We start from the raw sequence: 22,113 nt of genomic DNA, 5'->3' as shown, positions 1-22,113 counted from the left end.
TTCAATGGGGTGACTCTGAGTAAGACTCTTCAGTAAGTCAACTGAGATTACTATCCTCTGAGTTCAATACCTGGCATCTCTCCATAGCCAGAATCCCATATCTCTGTATTTTCTTCCCCAGATGAATTCAATGCAAAATGTTCATTCTTGACCAGGTTAGGCTGCTGACACAAAGCCCACATAAATCTACATAACGGATCCTCCTTTTCGAGCGTCTGCTTTGCATGTGGGCCATGCCCCCCCCACACCCAGGGGAAGGGGAGGGGGATGATCCTGAGCCCACAGTGGCCCCGCAATTGTGCCATTGGCCTGTTGGCCAATTAGAGAGTGTTGACGTGATTGTGGAGGCCTTTAAAAGTTCCAGTTACAGATAGGTAGCTGTGTTGGTCTGCCATAGTCAAAACAAAAAAAAATCCTTCCAGTAGCACCTTAAAGACCAACTAAGTAAGTTCTTGGTATGAGCTTTCGTGTGCATGCACACTTCTTCAGATACACACTTCTTCAGATAAAGCCTTTAAAAGGCTTCATCTGGCTTCATGCCACTGAACACCCGCCCACGCACCCTAGTTTTAAGTGTCCACTTTGGCCTTGCTCTGGACACCGGTTGGCTGCCTGTTTTGGAACAGGGGCCAGGTAGGATTTTTTTTTCCATTTGGCAGATTGGCACTGGCCATTTGGTTTTCGCCTACCTCTTAGCAATTGTCACAACTCTGTAAGGTTAGGCGGTGAGGCATTAGCTTAGTGAGATGTGGGGGAGGGGAGGTGTGGTCATCACCTGCCCCTCCGGGTACAAAGATATTCCATTAGAGAAATCAGTGGGTCTGGATCTCTTCCAAAGTCTGCTTGAGAGGCTAGGGCCATGCCAGGACCCAACGGGAACCCTGGGGTGAGCTTCATCGACGGAGCTCCCTCTGTTGGTGGTTTACCCTTTCAGACTTCCTGCAAAGTGGGCAGGAGTCAGTTATAGTTATTGCCAATGCCTAAGCCAATGCCACTCACATTTCTGTAATCAATAAAGTCGTGGCCTAAATTTTGCCCATTAACCTTTAAACTAAAATTCTGTGTCAATGTGTTTTTATTATTCCTGGGGGTATGCACCTGGGACTTGATGCACACGTCTCTCTCTCTCTTTTTAACCTCAGTCACTCTCCAAGCAAGCTGATATCTGAGTTTGCCTCAAACACCTTGAAAGCATGTGTAAAAATTACAAACACAAAACTGACGGCAGATTAAATATGATTATTTTAAAAGCTCTGAATTGTGACTTGGCCTTACAGGCCCATTTTTGCACCCATGCCCAAATTATAGCAAGGGCAGGAAACTCTGATTACCCTACACTTTTGATGCTATTGCACCAATATCACTAAATCTGAGAAGGTAGCTCTAGGAGACTCAAATCAGAGTGCCAACGGAGCTGCAAAAATAGCCAAAGTTTAACCTCAGGGGATTTGAGTCTGCAGCTCATTATTCTACCCAACTCCAGTTTTTGTCTCTTCATACCACATTTCAAAAGCCAACGTTCAAGCAAGTATTTGTCATTTAGTTGGACTCCCCGTTCTCTTTTTATACTGAGCTTCTCATCGGGGTTCTGTAGCTCACTTAAAAGCAGGTTTTACGCATAGAAGGTGAAACTATACCATTTTGTTTAATGTACCAAAAGTGAGAGACCGGATTCCTTCTGCTCCCTGATGAATTCCATTTCACACCCACACTTCTTATTAGTAATTCATTGTAGAGTTGAGTTTTAGTAGCCAGCGTGAAATGCACTACACATACTCTCAGGTTTGAACTGTTCTATTATAGTTCTGCAGAGAGGGAAGTCACAGCATCTTTTTCCAAGAATATACCTTCTCTTTCTCTCTATAGAAAGCTCTAGGACTGACTTCATGTTCTATCTGCCACAGTTCCTGCATTGCTATATTCCCCTTCCCTGGGTATTTACCAGAGAATTCCTTCTTGATGTATATATAACATGTGGTGCCTTTTCAAAAATTCTTCATTTTGAAGACTTTTCATTCTGAACATCTTCTATTTTGAAAGATATATATATATATATATATATATATATATATATATATATATATCCTTGCCAAAAAAAACTGCTGTTTGAGGATACAGACAGCTTGCCTATTTTTCATTTCCCTCACGGTTTGCAGCAGGGATGGGAAATCTGTGGCTCACGAGACGTTGGGGGACAATAGTTTCCACAGTGGCTGACCTTTGGTCCTGATAGCTGAGGCTCATAGGGGTTGGAGTCCAACAACATCCAGAGGCCTACAGGTTCCCCATGCCTGGTTTATGGTATTTAGTACGTGTGCTCTCACTCTAGGTTTTTTGTTCCTTGTTAATGTGCACATTCTCTTTAAGGCAGAATCCACTTCTCTCTCATATGCCTGAAGCACAAGTATTTTCATATGTTTAGATGGGCAGGTAGAATGGAGGGGGCAGATGTTAGTGGAAAATAGAACATTCCAGAGATCCAAATGGTGACAAGAAGTGACGGGCAGGGAATCCAAAAATCAAATAGTAGATAAGGCGGGTGCCTTTGACGTCGTTATTGGCAATGCATAGGGTTGCAGCTATATTACACCAACACAAGAAGCACGGCTGTAAGCAGCTGCTTATAGGTAGGAAACCTAAGCAGAAAATTGGGGACCGAATAAATTTCAGATTGAGAAAATGAGCAAAAAGCACAGGGTAGGAAAAATAGTATACACTATTTCCCATCACATTTCAGAACACTCTGATCCTTTGTCAGGGAAATCTACAATTTAAAATATTTATAATTACAGAACTGAGTATTTTAAGCTTAATAACCAATCAGTAAAAATCATGACAGCCTTAAAACAAGAACTGTTAAAAAAAAAAGTTTAGAAAATATACATGAATTCAAAGTAGAGATACACATCACTCAAACTCTGCATCTTCCACCAGCGACTTACTAAAATCACTCCACACGGAAAGGCCCCTTCAAACTTTGCAGTTCACCGCACAGAAGGAAAACAATACCACCACAAATGTGTTTCCAGATCAGGGTCAAACTAATTTCCCCCAGTTCCCTCCCATGCTTTAGATACAGCAAGAACCTTTCCAGCTACCTTTCCTCCTTTAAACATGACATTCAGAATTCCACATTGCTGTCACTTCAAATCCCTTTCAGGGGCCCCATCCGTTATGGACTCATAGAAGTGAACACGTTTCCCTCACACAACTCTCTTCTGGTGTCAGAGAAGATATTTACAGCATCACACTTTTGCTGCCAAAAATGGAAATGCTGTGAAGGAGGAAAGGGGGAAACTTGCTCACATTTGTTACCTCAGGCACCACCACAAATCTCAATTTGCTGCGAACACCCACTGCACATGGAGGTGAACGATAACAAGGAATTCATGTAAATTCCTGAACCACTATGCAAGGCCTACCCAGGTGGTCTCAAGACATGAGAAAAGAGGAAACTGAAGAATTATCTCAGGAGCAGTGTGCCTCGATTGGTAGAAAAGGAGTGCTAAGGAGAAAATAAAAACAAGGTCACCACTTTTGATTTGGGTTTACTGAGTTGTGCAGCACTGCTGATTTTTCCTCATTACACACTTGGGAGAAGGAATACTTTATTTTATTCAGACAATTTGTTTCCTGCCCCACATCTGGAGATCTATGAGCAGGTAAAAATAACATTTCACAAAACCAAACACAATACAATAAAAATGCAAGAGTAGAAACGGCCGTTAAAACCACCTCAAGTGAAAGCTTAGAAATCTGAGCAGAAAGGCAGGTTTTAACCTGGTGCCTAAAAGTGCCTGAAATATAGGTTGATTTCAAGGGGGAGGAAGTTCCAAAGTCAGGATGCCACAATGGAGAAGCCCATTTGCTACTTTCAATACATTTCTAAATATTCACATAAGAACAGCAAGACAACCATCTCCACTGCAAGACCCAGGTACCTTTTACTAGACACATATAAAAGTGCTTCTTATTACTTTTGCATAATACATCCTGAAAGAATTGGTGATATTGTCCATCTTCATTATAATCCATGTTCTTTGAGTATCTTTTCAGGAGCTCTGGTGGTGTAACATGTTCAGCAAGTGATGTCAGAATGAAGACCTAGTATTCATGGAAGGAACCCTCCAATGTAGCTCCTCACCATGCCAGCATCACCTTGTTTGGAAACTTGGTCAACATTGCCACAAGAAGCTCCCTTTCATATGTCAAACTGCAGCTAGAAAAGGAGGTGCAGGAACTCACCATGAATTCATCCCTTGTTTTCATATAATGGCAATGGTGCCCACCTGAGAGGTCCCAGAACTAAGTGAGTTCTGGCTGAAAAAATAGCCCTGAGAAAAGAGATTTGTTAGAACAGCCCCCATCCAGTGAAGGTTACATGCAAAGGGCCTTCACTGATGCATTAAGGCTGCAACCCTATACTTCCTTGCCTGGGAATACACCCTGCTGAACACTGGGATTTCCTTCAGAATATACTTGTATAATCTTGCACTGTGGGATGATTCGCACATTAATGAATAATCCCAGATCAAACACTTCAGAGAAGTTTTGGTATCATCCAGAGTGGCCTAAAATTGATGCTCGTCACTGGAGCCACTTCACACATTAAGCTCCGAGTCAGAAAGTGCTGAGGAAGGAAGGGAAATCAAATCAAAATCAAGTGTATGTGTGTAGGTCAACCCCATACAGGGTCCATTCCAAACTAGGTTAAAAGGGGACTTGGAAATCCAGGAGCAAATTACTGGTATGGTGAACTGTCAACCTCACCCGGCAGTCAGGAACAAAGAGGATATAATGGTGAAAAGGGGGGAACCTGCCTACAACATGGAACGTTCTACTGCTGAGCAAGTTCAATAGATCAGGATCAATTTCTTTCTTTCTTTTTTTGGAAGTTACTCTTTCAAACTTTCTGTTCCTTTAATCAAAAAGAAACATCTTTCAGGAGAATAAGGCAGCTCAGCAGGAGAATGACTCAGTATCATACCTATGGCAGGTTCAGAATAGTCAGCAAGGCTAGGTATCGAGTTAGACAAGAGGACAATGGGGAGAGACACAAACTAGGAAAGCAAGCTGATTGCCAGATGCCATTGCTTGAATAAGGCGTTCTCAGGCTGAGTATCCCAAGACTTTCAGTTGCCAAGCACACTCCATGAGTGGACACAACTGTCATCTGCCAAGACTGTAGCAGATGGAGGTAACTGAAGCACATGCCACTCTTCCAGAGGCAGAATTTTCTGGAGTCTTAGAGCCATGTGTATTCACATGGTAAGGTATTATGAAATTCTACTATATACTTAAAGCTCAAAGAGACAGAGTCGAGCCAAAACAGAACTCCTCCTGCCTCATCTGTACGAAGTTTGTGGGAAGGTTATATGATGCTGGATGCTTATTGACCATTCATTCTGATTTGTTTGTGGGGAAGTTAGATGACATCCTATCAAGGAGTTGCTACCCCATACTTTTGATCCTGTAAAAAAGTCAATTTCTTTTGGAAGCAGTTTTGCACACAAATGCTTGTAAAGCGAGCTTTAAAATGACCTAGGAAATGAGAAAGCTTTAGGCAAAAATTTGGTCCAGTGTTTCAAACCAATATACATGAGCATCAACCTTCCTTACTTCAGATATTCCCCTTCCAAGTTGTTCTTTTCTTCTTAGACCCCTCCCTCCTGGTCTTACCCTTTACTGTTCATTCTCCTGGACCAGTCCCTCCCAACTCTTTCCCTTTTCTAAGCTGTGTTCTAGAAAAATCACAAAATTGGAGAGATTGATGACACAGGCGGCTTTGGAAACTAGCAGTAGCAGAGAAGCTTCTCCATCAGGTTTTTGTGACCAAAGGGCTAGAAAAAGCAGAAACAGATTTTGTTGTGTCAAATGGCTTTCTTTCTTATCCTACATAAAAATAAAACAACGAGTCCCCCTCTACCCCCAAAAGTATGTTACAGTTTGGAATAATTAAAAATCGTCCAAGTCAGAAATAGATGAAGTTTGTGGTTGACATAATTATGGGATCAGCTTTTGCAGACTGAAAAGCGTCTTCTTTTGTTTTATTTGAAACAAAAGAAAAATTATGTACTGTTTGCACTCTGTAATTTGTATTGTAAGGTTTCTTCATAAAGGGGGGGGGGGGACCCAAAAGAAAAAAGAAGAGCAAAAACAAAAGAGCCATTCAAATAGATTCAGTCCATCTCATATGACAGTGAGGTTTCTCCTTTTTTTTTAATACAGCTATTTTCTGCTACTTTGTCCATTCTAGTTTTTTAAAGACTCAAGTGACAAGACTTACAGTCATTTCTTTCAGCAACTCTTTCACTATTTAATGGATCACCCTGTCAGGGAATTTTCACCAATACTCAGTTTTCATTTCTTTTTTCTTCATTTTGCTCTTTTACACACAGTTATAACTCCCTGAACAATTTCTCTCTGTCTCTGTTGTTCATATCGTTCAAGTAACAAGTGTCCTTCAGTTACTTGCATAAACCCCCCCCCCCCACAGAATCAACATCCTTCTGAGAGTAACAAAAGATTTATAGTAATCACAGGACACAAATTCAATCTCAACTGAGTCCCTTAGGCAAAAACCCCCCAACAACCCCTGATTGACAAAATGACTTGGCTTCTGTTTCTGAGAGCAGACTGACAGTCATTGGTTTATTCGCACAAATTCCATTCCTGTTCTTTTCCTGTTATCATCCTGTATCAAACCACATTTCTCCTTCACTTATTTCCAAAGCACTTTGAAAGGCACGTCCACATGGCTGGACCAGTGGCAGAGCTTCATGCTCCAGCACCAGGGATGGAGAGCAGGTGGGGGCAGGGTGTGGGTCCCGGAGGTGTGGCACGCTGCCTGCAGGGGCAAGGGGTGCATCCTGGGGTGGGGGGCCACCTGCGGGGGCAGGGCACCCAGTGCAGGCAGGGGGGCAGCTGCAATGGCACCCTGGGGATCGCACTGCCGGGGGCGGTGCACTCCCCCCGCACTCCTCTTCCTCTGCCAGTGGGCTGGACCTCATAGATGATGCTGTCATTAAAAAAAAGGTCAGGCCATTTAGCCAACCTATGTGAATTCTCTTTAAATAAGTTAGTGGACTGGCAAGAAGCTATTCTATAGGGAAGCAGCTTCTACACTGTTCCAGTAATTCTCTCCGGAAGTCCGTTCGACTTCTGAAACATTAAAAAACCAAGGTGTGGCTTCCAATTGGCTACAGGAGCTTCCTGCACTCAAGCAGAAGCTGCGTTAGACGTTTGGCTTCTGAAAAACTTTTGAAAACGGAAACACTTCTGGGTTTTCGGCGTTCGGGAGCCGATTCTTTTGTCAACTAAGCCGCTTGAGAACCAAGGTTCCACTGTACTAACATACATTCCAAAGACCCCAGAATTATCTCCAGAATCAATCCATGGACTATTGACTTTGATGAAAGGTTCTCAGAGGGGCTGTACATAGAGCAATATTACTTCTAATGTTAACTAAGATCTAACATGGTGGAGTAGGAGAAATATATTCTTTCCCTATTCCTTAAGAGATATTTAGAATGGAGTACAGCAGTCAAGATCAAACTAACAGACTGCTCTTATAAACATCAGGAACTGCTTGGGCAGGCAGTAGCCATAGTAGTGACTGATACAGATATGACCCCCTGGTGCTGTTGAAACATCACTCCTTCCAAATCCCTGCACAGTGCAATTTTGCAATGCTGAAGTCAAGGAGAAGAGCAGAGCATCGGCAAAAGGCTGTGCTGGCGCTTTTGAAAAGGGCAGCAATTACTGTCCGGTATCAAATATTTCATTCTTCACTAACGTTGAAAGAGTGGTGGCATTTCAATTCCAGGCAGTCTTAAAGGAAAGTAATTACAGTACTTAGATCCATTGCAATCTGGTTTCTGATCTGGCTATTGGATGGAAACAGCCTTGATCACCCTAGTGGATGACTACACCAGGAATGGATGGGTTGAATGTAACCCTGTTTCTTCTTCTGGACCTCTTGGCAGCTTTCAGTACCATTGACCATGGTTTCCTCCTAGATCATCTTATTGGATTGCCACCATTTTTTATTGGCTCTGGGCCTTTCTGAAAAGACAAACCCAATCAGTGGCACTGGGAGACTTCTGTTCCGCCTTTGGTCTATGGGGTACTGCACCTCAAGCTTGTTAATATCTACTGTACATCAAGAATGGTTTGTTGTTGTTGTTGGCTGTGAAGACTGAAGGTCAAAATAACCGTACATCTACAACAAACCTGTAAAGTAGGTCATATTACAGCTCAGGATGAATAAGGTCTGAAGCTATTGGTTTATGTAAGAGCACTCAATGAACATTAAAAGAGCCTACCTATCTAGTCCAGCAAACTGTTCCCAAAGTGACAAATCAGAAGTCTATGACTTCATGGCTAAGATTATGTTTGAACTACGAACTTGTAACTCAGCTCATAGCATGTGTGTTTAACTACTTCAATCCCCCATGGTACTATAAATGCTTTTTATTTTTTGGGTTTAGACGGAGTAACATCAGCCGCCTCAGATCCTTTCATCCCATATTTTAAATATAAAAACTCAAAAGAACAAACTGAGTTTAGGTAAATCAGTCCTGCAAGCACACACAAAATGTGAATAGAAATAACATTTTTTTTAAAAAAACAACCAGAAGCACAGAGCTGTGAAATTATTTTTCAGTAATAACAGAAACCCTACACCTTAGCTGGTAAATATATTATTTCAGGGGTAATGGATGATCTGCATCACACAGCACAACTAATAATAGAGCAGGAGTCATTTTGAAAATCTGTGCTCACAACAGTATATTACCCTTATTCTGTCTAGGACAACTTACTCACATTCTAGCAGTGCAACACTGTGTGCTTCTTCTTGCCTCCAGGTCACATCACTGGTGACTTCCAATGATGGCAAGACGTCTGAACTTATAGGTAAATTGTCCCATTAAGATGAAATTAGTCTCCATTGTGGGAAGCAGCTATATGTTAAAGTGACACATATTTCCAGTTCAAGTGTGCAAGAGATACTGCAGTTGACTCCCAGGTTCAGGGTAAATAGTTGAGGGCCCTCAGCCAGAAAGTGTTGGTTGGTGTTTAGCTCATATATGTTGTTCAATAGAGTGAAGAATGGGACATCCATTTTCCTAGCATGAAGTGCATATTCGGGAATTGAGTAACAGACTTGCTCTAGACTTAACTAGTTGCCTCCCCCTAGAGGAACAGGCACACAGTCTGAGACTGCTCCTAGGGTCGTCACTCAGAGTTCAAGTAGTTTCAGTGGTTCATGGTGGTTTTTGCTGGCCCACTGGCTACAACTGTTCCTGGAGAAAGACAGTCTGGCCACAGCAGTCCATGCTCTATATAAGCTCCCAGTTAGACTACTGCAATACACTCTGCTTGGGGCTGCCCTTGACAATGACATGCAACTTGCAGATAGTGCAAAAGGTGGGAGTGAGTTTGCAGTTCAACACCAATCCTAAAGGAACTGAACTGGCTGCCAATATGCTTCCTTCCCACTTTCACAGTGTTTGTCATAATGTTTAGAACCCTGAATGGATTGGGACCATGTTACTTAAGAGAGCACCTCTCACTACATATCCCTGCCTTAAAGTTAAGATCTGGTGAGATGGGAGAGGGCTGTCCTCCACACCAAATTAAAACCTGGCTTATTACTCAGGCCTTTGGGCTATGGTGAGAACAGCTTAGAATTTGACTTGCTTGTGCTGCTTGCTGCTTGTGGTGCTCAGCATTTAAGATTTTATGCTGAACATGACTATTATTGGCTATTCTTCATGTTTTTTGGTTTGATTGCTGTATCTTGCCCTGAGATCAACTGATATTTATTGATATTTATTGAATTTATATACTGCCCTATACCTGGAGGTCCCAGGGCAGTTCACAGAATAAAATCAAAATATAAAACTACAAAATACATAATCAAAATAAAAATAACAACCCAACAGCCACCGCCCAAAACCCCCTTTTTTAATAAAACAAAAACAAAACTGATATAGCTTGGGTTAGAGGTTTGTTAATAAATTAATACAGTGTGGAAATGTAATTGTCTACCCTGAGGTGTGCCACTGCCCCAGTGAAAGACCTTGACAGATTTTGAATCTGGGTGGAATAAATGCACATAAAGGCAAGCTTTGTCTAGACAGAAGACTCTTCACCTAACTCGTGTTGCACTTGCTTAAATGTCAGAAGAGAACCCATGTGCATATACTTGTAGGTTCTCTTTAGGCATTTAAACCAATGCATGCTGCTGCTGTCCGACACACGTTGTTCTAGCCAGATCAAAGGTCTGCAAAGCAAAGCCAATCTTGATCCCGAGGCCTAAAGTTTAACAGGGGTGAGAAGGTCAGCAGGGCAGAAATGTGTAGCATAAAGCAGAGCAATAGGGTAAAATGGTCAAAGTGAGAGCGCATCCCAGAAACATCTGCAACTCATAGAAAAGTGCCGCTCGAACATAAACCAGCGTGTGGCAGGTTGCCATGGCAGGGTCTCTGTGTGTGATGAAGCAGGGCTTCTACCATGATTCAGAACATAGTAACATGCCTCCCAAACTCATCCTCTGCCATCCCATACACTTACCGTCAAGACCTTCCATCAAAATCCTCTCACTTGAGAGATTTGGAACAAACAAAACCTAAATTTATTTAAACATTTGGCTTCATGGCTCCAAATGAGGGCCAGAAGACAATGCTGGCAAGAGATCTGATGGAATAAGGTAGGCACTGGGTCACACCAAAAAGCTTTTCGAGCCCAGAATCCATGGCGGTCAACCTGGTGCGTATAGGAAGCCCACCAACAGGAGATTGGGACAATAGTACAGTGGTACCTCGGGTTATGGATGCTTCAGGTTACAGACTCCGCTAGCCCAGAAATAGTACCTCGGGTTAAGAACTTTGCTTCAGGATGGGAACAGAAATCACATAGCGGCAGCAGGAGGCCCCATTAACCAAAATGGTATCTCAGGTTAAGAACAGTTTCAGGTTAAGAACGGACCTCCAGAACAAATTAAGTTCTTAACTTGAGGTACAACTATACTCTCGCATTAGTGTTCCTCAGCTACTAGCACTTGGAAGCAAATTGCCTCTGATCTTAGAGGCAGCATGAGCACTAGCCACTCGTAGCTATTAAAGCTGTTCAAGTCGACAGACATCACTACATCAGATGCGCACATACCCAAAGCTTAACATCCTCTTCAGAGGCCCTGTTCTGGATGTCCCAACTAAAGTGAGGTGAACAATTACCAAGGAGGATGGCCTTGGGAAAATCATCTTTCCAGCATGTAATTATCTCTTGGAACTAGATCTTTTTAAGCAAGTCCAATGAAGAATGCCATGTTCATTTTTCCTTTTCAAAAAGACTGCAATTGACTTGGCAGCCTAGTACCTGACATTTTCCTGAGTCTAGTGGACTATTGATGTAGCATCTTCCTATGACTTCCTTACAATCAACAAAAAGTCCTATTCTCTTTCCTTTCCCCACAATTTGAACTTCCTGCTTGCTTCTATGTATGGGATAATGTATAAACATGAATCCAATGTACCTGTGAGGACATTTTGAATATAATTCTCACATTCCTGGCTATGACAGTTTGTTTAGTCTTATTTGATTTTAAAAGGATATTGGGTCAGAAATTCTGAATGAGCTTAGGAGTGCTTAGCTCTTTCTAGGGTTGTGGCGCTTATCTATATTCACACAACCAAACCACACGAGAATATTCTCAAGCGTCAAAAATTGCAAATTTCAACACATGCCAAGGAATGCAAAAACCAGGTAAGTCATTTCAGCACAGCTCTTGTCAAAATTTCCATGTTCAACTTCCCTAGTCAATACATTTGTGCCTATGAAATTGCTTAATACATGGCAATAGAACATAACATACTTTTTACATAAAATAGCATCCCAAGAGGATTTGACAGGAGTCAGTGCAACGGCCTGCCAATAAAATTAGATCTAAAGCATTTGGAAACTAGGGGGTGGAGATAATAGGGTTGGCTAACAGCCATTTACATCCTGTATGTGGAACACACTGAGACCTTAGTCCTTCCATTTGCATTTCTCCTGTTCTATTACTCCTGTGAAACTTTCCTAGTAAAGTCACAGGTCACGACCTCCTCCCAGGGGAAAGAGAAGGGGTGGTCCCTCTTACTCAACAGATATGCTACTGACCTGAAGCATTTGAAGATAACCTTCTTGTGGGTCACAGAGGAGCGAAGATATCCGGTGGTTGTTCCTCATGCATCGTTGATTGTTCTCTCTTGACAGAGGGAAGATCTGCCGTATGACCGTCATCCTCCCGAGAGCACTGTGCACCAGTTCCAAAATTTCATTGTCGCTGATTTCCTGTGAGGAAAGTAACAAATTCATTAGAATCCACTTCCATGATAAATTGTACTTTGAATGAATCTTTTATTTATTCAAGTCCAGCACCTATATATTTCTGAGGACATTTAAAAAAAAACAGAAAATAACTGAGACGGAGAGAACTCGGTGCTCTTACCTAGTGAAAACTTAGCCAATTTCTGGCCTCATCTACACAGGACATTCTGTGCCTAGAAAGTATGGCTCCCAGCAGCTTTGCGCTTGCCCCATCCTTTCTAGGCATGGGTCTGAGTGGCTTTGCCTTTGCCCCACTGCGTTTCCCTGGGAAGGCTGCTCTTTAGTGCTAAATCGGAACAAACTGCAATCTGCAGAAAACCCAATTGCGTTAAGCCATCAATTTCAGCTCTAAACCATCAATTTCCCCCCGGGAAAGTGGCAGGGTGAACAGAAGTTTGGATAAATTTGTTCAGTGTCTGGATGAGGAATAGCTTCAAATATTTTTCTCAGGCTTCACAAGGGAATAGTGAAGTCTAAGTGTAATAAGTAAATAGGTAGAATAATTAAAATGGAAGAAATTTATGCTTCTACGGCATTTTTCTTCTTCATTCAGACATATCATGTGAAGACAGTTGTGGTTGTTTTGTTGTGGTGGTTGTTAATTTCATTTATGAATCACTTCCCATGGGGCATCCTAAAGCAACGTACAATATAATCCCACCATTTGTTACAAATTGAAACTTCAATTTAAAACATTTGTTGGATTGCTGTATATTTTCTCATAATAGCTATAGCAAAAGTATCAACAGAATAGACAGTCACTTTTTAATCAAAGGAGCTTGCACTTATGGCATGCATGCCCTAAAGTATAAGACAATTAAATCAACCATAAAAACCACCACTCGTTACACAGAGCCTATCAAGTGGCCAGAAACATAGATGTTCCTGGGGAATAATCAGGATCCTCACTAAATGACATTCTTACGTCATGTATTAATGTACAAGTAAATAAGCACAGCTTATCAAATTTGCGCGATAAGTATAATCTGAACCTATTCTTTGTAGTGTTTTCTATCCTGTGCCATAATATGATGATGATGATGGAGGACAGATTTCAGACCAAGGTATTAATCTGAAGGTTACTAGCTAAATAGCGGCTCATTTAAAAGCACTTATGGCTTTTTCTTGGAACTAAAGAAAATAAATCCAGGAAGATTCCCCCCCCCCTCTTTCTAAATGACAGGTGCCATAGGATATTGTCAGAGCATCCATGCTTTCTGAGAATATTCCATCTGATTAAATTGGCTATTTCGGAAGGGATAGGAAAACACATTTGACATGAGTCACCTTGTTTTGTCCTGCCCTCCACTTGTGCTTGTGGCACAACAATGTCACCTACTTTATGCAACTTAATCTGTGTAGGGAGCGAGATTTTTGGTGCCCGGAATAACATTACTCGATATTTTTTTCTGGGGTTTCAGGCAAGAGTGTGTCTCTTCTGCATCAGCCCTTCTTCTTTTAAAGTCAATTACATCCAATCAAGATCATACCGATGAACACAAGCTATATTAAACCCAACGGTACATGCAAAGCATTGCTTTTTGGTCTGATCAAGCATAGCTGTACTTAATAGTCTCATTATTTGCTTACTCTTGTGGCCAGGGGAAACGCCTCGGTGGCAAATGTATTATGAGAAGCTGACATAATTCTCACAACTTATGACCGAAAACAGTGGCATAGCATGGGGGTGCAGGGGGGGGGCGGCCGCACCGGGCGCAACATCTGGGGGTTAGGGTTAGGGGGCGCAAATCCACGGGTTAGGGGGCGCAAATCCATGGGTTAGGGGGTGCAAATTACTTGCCTTGCCCCGGGTGCTGACAACCCATGCTACGCCACTGACCGAAAACACACGATGATTCGAAAGCTACCATTTTCCCATGTAGAGTATTTATTTAAATAGTTGCGGGGAGGGGGCGGGGGGGCGGCTGCATAAGTAAGGAACTATTTCCATGTTTGGTTATACAGGCAACTTCCAGTTTATGTGGGGGTTACATTCCAAGGCACCACACATTTAAGTGAAATTGTGTATATTTGAGACACCACTGGAAAAGCCTGCAAACACCCCATTCCACCCCCTACCCCTCCTGTGACATTTTCTGGTCACTTTCAGGGTTCATCATGATGTGTGTGTGCATGATTGCACACATATTGAACACATGAAAATGGGGGTTGCCTGTATTAACAATGAGAAGTGTTTGAGCTTCAGTGTTGTTCTTAAAACTCAGGGGTGTGGGGAAGAGATTGAGGCAGACAGACAGAACCAACACATTTAATAGAGCACACATCTAAAAATATGCTAGATGGGGGAGACAGAATGTAGTCTCTAAGAACCAGTGGCGTAGCGTGGGTTGTCAGCACCCGGGGCAAGGCAAGTAATTTGCGCCCCCTAACCTGTGGATTTGCGCCCCCTAACCCGTGGATTTGCGCCCCCTAACCCTAACCCCCAGATGTTGCGCCCGGTGCGGCCGGCCCCCCCTGCACCCCCCACGCTACGCCACTGATAAGAACTTCTGGCTTTTGTTGTTGTTGTCAAAATTTTTATTGATTTTACATTTTCAAAACAAATTTCCAATATCAATACTAAACATTCATTTTTCAATTTCCCCCTCCCTGTTGACTTCCCCCAGCTTCCATTTCTGGTTTATTGCATCAAATGATACATTCTGCTGTTCGTATATAATACTATGTTATCACATTGTTATATTTCTTGTTTTGTGTAAATAAAGTTGTAAATGTTTATTTAAATCCTGCCAACGAGTCCTTTTATTTGTTTGTTTCTGCAAATACATTGTAAAAGGTTCCCATTCTTTTTCAAAGTCCCTATTGTCCTTTTCTCACAGTTTGTCTGTTAACTTTGCTAACTTCTGTTAACCCCACATTCCCTTTCTAAGGCATAGATGAGATGTAGTGATCTTAGTGCAATAACTTATGGTCTGGGAATGGAAGGGGCAGCGCCTATGTCAATGGAAGCTACTTCTTGCTTTGTTCGTTAGCTTCTGTAAGAGGCAGCATCCCACAGGCAGCTAATGCTCTCTGGAGGCATCTGGCGAAAAACGTTCTACCACCACCACCATTTCAGCCGCCAAAACTACATACTGAATATTTAATCTTCCTGAACATTCAGGAAGTAAAACACAAAGATTATTTTAAAGCATCTCAGGCTCCCAGTACTCAATCCATTTGTGTATTTATTTATTTGCAGACAAAGAACATCAATTATTGTGTTTGCAATACCTAGCTATTTTGCTCAGGGGAAATATTTAAATCTCCTTTAGCTGCCTTCAGTTATCATAACACAAATTGCAAAATGAGACAATTATGTTTCACATTAAAAACTCCTATTTTCCTAGAGGTAATGAAGGAAAATTATAAATTTTAATGACATTAATAATTTACCAAACCAAAAAGAGTTCCATGAAAAAAAAATGTCCCTGAGAAAAATCTGAAGATTAAACTTTAATAGGCATGAGGATCATGAGGTTGATGAAAAATCTGTAGACTTATATGCAGTATTTACAGCAGGGCTGGTGCTTTAAAAACATGAAATGGATTTCCCTTACTTGCATATTTTGGTTTATAGAAGAGCAGCAATATGGAGTCATGGTTGGTGCTGTTCTAGGTATGCAAACAAGCAGTGTGTTTTTTCTGGGAAGACGCAGGGGTACGCACACCCCTAAACATTTTGTGAATCTAAGTTTGGCCTGGGAGATTACAAGGGGTCAAAAAAAAAAATGGATGTAGCATGCTATATTAGAAGCAAAAAAACTTGTTTTGATGAATTGGAAGAGCCACAAAAAGATTCCATTGAGCACATGGATTGATAATATGGCCAGATTAGCTCCATACGAATGAATTGCATGTCGATGCAAATTAAGAATGGATAAATATGAAGAAATCTGGAAGGAATATTTAAGGCGGATAGTGGTGGGAAGTAGGGGGAGGAGAGAGAGGTGGGAAAATATTGTTTAGAAGGTGTAGTCACAGGTATATCAGTGTATTCAAATCTGAATTGTCAAATTGTGTTATTATGGTTTTGGTGTATGTGTCTTTTGCGGCTGTTATTTGTATTGAAAAAATGATTAAATAATTTTTTTACCAAAAAAAAAAAAAATCTAAGTTTGGCCTCACTGAGGGGCAGTACTTCAATATGAGTAGGAAAATGAGAGTACCCCTAAACATTTTTTTTAGGACAAACAAGCACGGGGCTTCACTCAACGACTCACGGAGGAAACAAAACAGCTAGCACCAGCAATTTGCATGGGAGGGAACAAACAAATTGACAGTGCCAGCTGGAGTTCCTGGCACGGTGGCTAGGTCTGGGCATTTTGCTTGGCCTGCTCAAACTTAAGCATGATGTTACGCAACCGCAGAGAGACCATTATTTTGAGCCGCCATCTGCTTATTCAGTCCCCCCCCCCCCGCCCTGGATCCATGGGAGGGGCTGGATCCAAGGGGAGGAGGAATCATCCTGTTGCCACTGTGTCATCAGCTGGAATCCCTCCTTCACTGGGCCCACCCGTGGCTTCCACAGCATCCTACTCTTACTGTATCCTCTAACTGCTCAGGGGGGAAAAACTGCCTCGAGTTGGCCCTGCAATACTTCCACGGGGCTCAGGAAGCTAAAAAAATGGTACATCTGTTCTCCGAGATTCTTAGGAAATGATATTAATTGTTGCCTCTTACTGTCTTGAGCCTCTTACTGTCTTGAGCATATCCAGCCCAAGGAGTACAAACAGCCAGTAGTTTACTTCTTTATTGCCAAAGTATGAACTTACAATGGCTAGGCAGCTGCCACCCCTCCCCAGGCTTGTGCCCCCAGCCAGACTGTTGGAGCAACAGGGAGCCATGCTTACATGCCAACTTAAGTGCTCTAGTCTGATGGCACAAGTACAAGCAACCTGGGACTTCTCCTAGATTGAAGTTGTTGGTGCGCCTGGCTCTTTAAGACCCCCCACCCTTCTGCCAGATCCTAGGGAGCAGTGGGGGAGGGGACAGAGTGGGTTTTGCCAACCCTCTCCCTTCAGGCATCGCCTGTCCTTCCTCCACCGTCTCTAACTACTCAGACCCCTCCTCATCCTCCAGCTATGGCTCCTGTCGTATGGGAGGCACAAAACCTAATAAATAATAATAATAATAATAATAATGATAACAACAACAACAACAATAATAATAATAAATCATTTATACCCAGCCACTCTGGGTGGCGTCCAACAAAACATTAAAATACAGTAATGCATCAAACATTAAAAGCTTCCTTAAACAGGGCTGCCTTCAGATGTATTCTAAAAGTCTGGTAGTTGTTGTTCTCTTTGACATCTGGTGGGAGGGCATTCCACAGGGCGGGTGCCACTACCAATAAGGCCCTCCGCCTAGTTCCCTGTAACTTGGCTTTTTGCAACGAGGGAACCACCAGAAGGCCCTCGGCACTGGACCTCAGTGTCCGGGCAGAACGATGGGGGTGGAGACGCTCCTTCGGATATACTGGACTGAGGCCGTTTAGGGCTTTAAAGGTCAGCACCAACACTTTGAATGGTGCTCGGAAGCTACTGGCTTCCCCTGCATCAGCCTCTGGCCTTGCTACCACTTCCACCTGCTCCTCAGAGCCCTGCGAGTCCCTGACACTTTCTCTCTGTAGAAAAAAATGATTAAGCTATTCCAACCGCACTCAGAAAACTGAAAATGTGTTAGGCATGCAGAAGAAAGTACCTGAAGACTGATATAGGGTATGGGGAACATTTTCATACCCAGCCACTATTGGAAAGTAGACTGAAGCTTTCTTCTGCCAAAGAATATCCCAAATATTATATTCAGTAAACAATGTTCATTATGATATTTTAAGTTCTGTACCTCATTATCAAGACAACACCATCTTAGTTGTTAATGCTCTTTCCTGCTCCATTTCCATCAAGATTAATTATGGACTGTATCCAAACTAAGTTTAACTTACTTGAAACCACTGGGACAATCTCATTTATTTCAGTGAGAACTAACTTTAAGTAACAGATTATTTATAGAGAGAAGCAGTAACAGCTGAAGATTTACATAAGATACATCCCAGATGCAAATAATCTAAATCAACTTGAGTTTTGGAGGAAGAACGTAGCTTCTAATAGATTTATTATCCAAGAATGACATCAGACAAGTGAGAAATAAAGCCACCAGCACAAACAATGAATGAGGCCATGAGGTGAAAATGGAAAGAAAGGAAGTCTAGACTACAGCAGAGACAGCAAAGTAAATAATCATCCATCATGCACTGAATGGGTAGCACGGCCTCTGACAGTCAAAAGTAGAAGAGCAGGTGCTCTGCAGAATTGGGCAGAGATGGTAGAGGACATTAAATCAAGGATCCATTGCAAGTTGGAGGGAAAGAAAATTAAACAGACCAGGAATGGACAAAAATAATCATGCAGCCACATCTTAGACACATGTACTTGCAAGCAAGTTCCACTGAGTTTAGTATTTCCAGGGAAGTTTGTGTATGGTCCCAGGCTTAAAGACAAAGAGGCTTCAGTGTCAATCCACACATTACAAATTGGTTCCGATACATGTACCTCAATGTACATGGTGGTGGCCTAGTGTCACTGTTGGGAAACTGTGTACGTGCAGCTACTCACACAGAGTCAATTAAGGTTTGGCAGACAGCCAGAAGGCAATCTGAAGGAGTAAGTCTGCCTGGTGATAACAGAGACATGGAGACCACTCCCTGATTGGTCAAGCTGTCTCAAGGGAGTGATAATTAATGGCCTACCAACTGGAATGTGTTAGTTCAGAGGTTCGTGAGTTCAGAGTTCTGTGTGGTTGTAGGAGTTGTGAGTCGTGTCAGAGAGAGCTAGCAAAAGATCCATGTTCTGTTCCTGTAAATAGTCCACTGTATATAATAAACACCTAACTACAAGTTCCTGGTTCCTGCTTCGTCTATCCTGTCTGCAGCCAAGTCGCCAATTGCTTCCGTGGATTCTGCGTGTACTCTGCTAGGTCTGGCTAAGGTCCTGCAACTAGTCAGAAGGTTGTGAAACTCCAAATAGGTTTTGCCCATAGTCACATCACATGGCAGCATAACGTGGGACAAGAATACTCATGACACCCAAAGTGGAAATGTCTATATTAATTGTGGGCAAGGGCAAGAACCTTTTTTTGGCCTGGGAGCTATGCTCCTTGGCAGATGTCCTTCCGGGGCTGTGTGGCAGAGGTGGGTGAGACAGGTACAAATCCAGGAGGAAAAGCAGGTGAAAAAATGTATACCACTCTCCATTTTTATTGTAAAATAATTTATTAAGATTTTTTAAAAATCCGCCTAATTACAAGGAAATCAGTGTTTACAGCTGATCAACTGCGAATTAACATTTACAACAGACAGATCCGTAGGCGGCAGGTGGTCTTGGAAAGTAAACTTGAGTTTTTTTAAAAATGAGTGTTTTATCTGCTTGTGGTCCTTTGGGACCTTTTCTCACATGTGTTCATTTCAAAAGAACATCTTGTTGCACACCTTTTTTTGTTCAACTTAATTTTACCGAGATATGCTGAGAAGACGCTCTTGGACGTTTCTGCACAATAAGCCAATGTGAAGTACCAAAGTAAGTGTTTTCCTATCACTACCATACTATAGAAACTCTGATCTAATCTCACAGTAACAGGAAAAGAACAAACATCGTCAAATATTTCTGGGATCTCATACAGAGAATTTACAACATGAATAAAGCATGACATTCTTTCCTCTGGCAATGTGTTTGACAGATAAAAGAAACAAAAGAATGGTAATGATAGCTTGTGGTGAGGTAATAAGCGCTACCCTTTGAAACTTATTGGATGTGTGTTAATCTGAATTGACTGAAAGTCATTAACGTGAATAGCCACAAATGAAACCCTCAAAGTCAAGTAGCAACTCTAACCTTCAGCTCTCCAACTTAGTTTAGCAACTTGTAATTAAATCTGTTTTGTGACATTTCAGGTGACAGCAATGGGGCTGCACTTTATCTTCCCATCAAAACAAAGGGGAGAAAATTTCATTATAACCAATTTATGTCTGGAAACACTGACGGCAGCTAATGGAAGTTGCATCGACAGGGAGATACAGCAAGGAGGAAGTTGACTTCCAGAATTAGCTAATTACGGGCCAGGGCTTGACGCGTAGCTCACTTAGAGCACTTATGGAAAATCTAAGAAACAACAGGAAGTGCAAGTCCTTCCAGTTTTTATATTTCTTCTCTACGAATCTAAAATGGGAGTTCACACACCCTGGGATAGATCCAGAGTTGCCTTTCCATTAATGGAAGGTCTCGTTCCATTAACAGATAGTGAATCCAGCAGTCCCCTGTGCCACCTCCCATGTATTCTGGAGGGTCCCCTGATCACCTGGAGCAGTATTTGAAGGGCACAGAGGGCTAAAATGAGTGAGAATGGGCAAAAATGGCCTCTCTCCCCACTCGCCAATCAGTAGAGTGCTGCCACAGGTAGTCTGAGTCCAACTCCATTTCCTAAAGCTTCTCCCTTGCCCTAGGCATCAGGGAGAATTTGCACAGGATAGTTAATATTAGGGCATAGTAGAATAAACAGGTCATCTTGAAGCGTGGGCACCCTATATTAAATCACAGGGCAAGGATGCGCAACTGAAATTGCTCTGAGGGCTACCTTTACATTTTTATTAACTCGAAAGGGCTGCGCCATGAATTAATCATGGGAAAATGTCCGTGTCATATTTGTACTCAGTTTACTCACACATGCGAAACTAACGTATGTGGATAAAATATGTCGCTGCAAATCTCGCCACCATGTTTAAGGTTTTTCTTTTGCTTAATCAAACACAAAGATCAAGTACCAGGCTGTGACACAAATGTTAAGAGCTTTCTCTCTCTCTCTCTCTCTCTCTCTCACACACACACACACACACACACACACACACACACACACAAGCACACAAGGGCTGGGTTGTGTCTGGTTTTCAATATTGTGATATATCTGCCCTGACTATCTGCCTCCTTGCCCTTCAACATTCCTGTTTGTACCTGCTTCAAGTAAGCTCCTTGCATCTGATTCTGGCCTGATTCTGTTATTTGGACTGCATTCCTTATAATTTGTCAGCTTGGACCAGATTTCTTGATCCTGTCTAGGTCCTCCTGTGGGATCTCTCCTGGAATTTGAATGATGCTGGTCTTGATCCTGCAGGGACTTGTGCTGTCACATTTCTGAGTGGTCAAACTGCTTACAGCCGCCAGCTGTCAAAGAGATGCTTGCTTTCCTCCACATTCTTCCTTGTTCTTAAAGCCTTTTATGCTAAGCAGATCACATATCCTTTCATTTGTCCTTCCTCTCCTTTAATTTTCTCCTACATTCTGATAAATATTAACCCTGCAGCTCTGTGACTTGCATCCTGATCATCCCTTCTGAAATGCAGATAATCCAGGCATAACACAAGTTGAGAGTGGCTTGTTCCTTTTTAAAATAAAAATTGGAATATAACTTCAATTCCCACTGAATTACAATCAAACCTTGGATCTCAAATGCCTTGGCTCCTGAACAAATCAGCTCCTGAATGATCGAAACCCGGAAGTGAGTGTTCTGGTTTTTGATTGATTTCCGGAAGCTGGTGTGGCTTCTGCAGCTTCCGATTGGCTGCAGGACACTCCTGCAGCCAATCAGAAGCTGCGCCTTGGTTTTTGAATGGTTTCGGGAGCACATTCTGTTCAAGAAGCAAGGTACAATTGTATTGCTGTTTGAACCAAATGGAAAGGTTCCTTT

The 22,113-nt window shown here is 42.2% G+C and overlaps 1 protein-coding gene across 6 annotated transcripts in view; it reads right to left on the bottom strand.

Moving 5' to 3' along the window:
• Positions 1-22,113, bottom strand: part of GRID1 (glutamate ionotropic receptor delta type subunit 1) — a 703,469-nt gene that overhangs the window by 122,827 nt on the left and 558,529 nt on the right. For all 6 annotated transcript variants that reach the window (XM_083740291.1, XM_083740292.1, XM_083740295.1 and 3 more), the window contains exon 6: positions 12,166-12,339. In XM_083740291.1, the coding sequence (XP_083596417.1) occupies positions 12,166-12,339 (174 nt within the window). The remainder of the gene's footprint in view (positions 1-12,165; positions 12,340-22,113) is intronic.

Source organism: Podarcis gaigeae, assembly GCF_964106915.1.
Source record: "Podarcis gaigeae genome assembly, chromosome: 5".
NCBI classification, from domain to species: domain Eukaryota; kingdom Metazoa; phylum Chordata; class Lepidosauria; order Squamata; family Lacertidae; genus Podarcis; species Podarcis gaigeae.
Note: the sequence above shows the minus strand (reverse complement) of the source record. Positions and strands in the feature narration are given on the sequence as shown.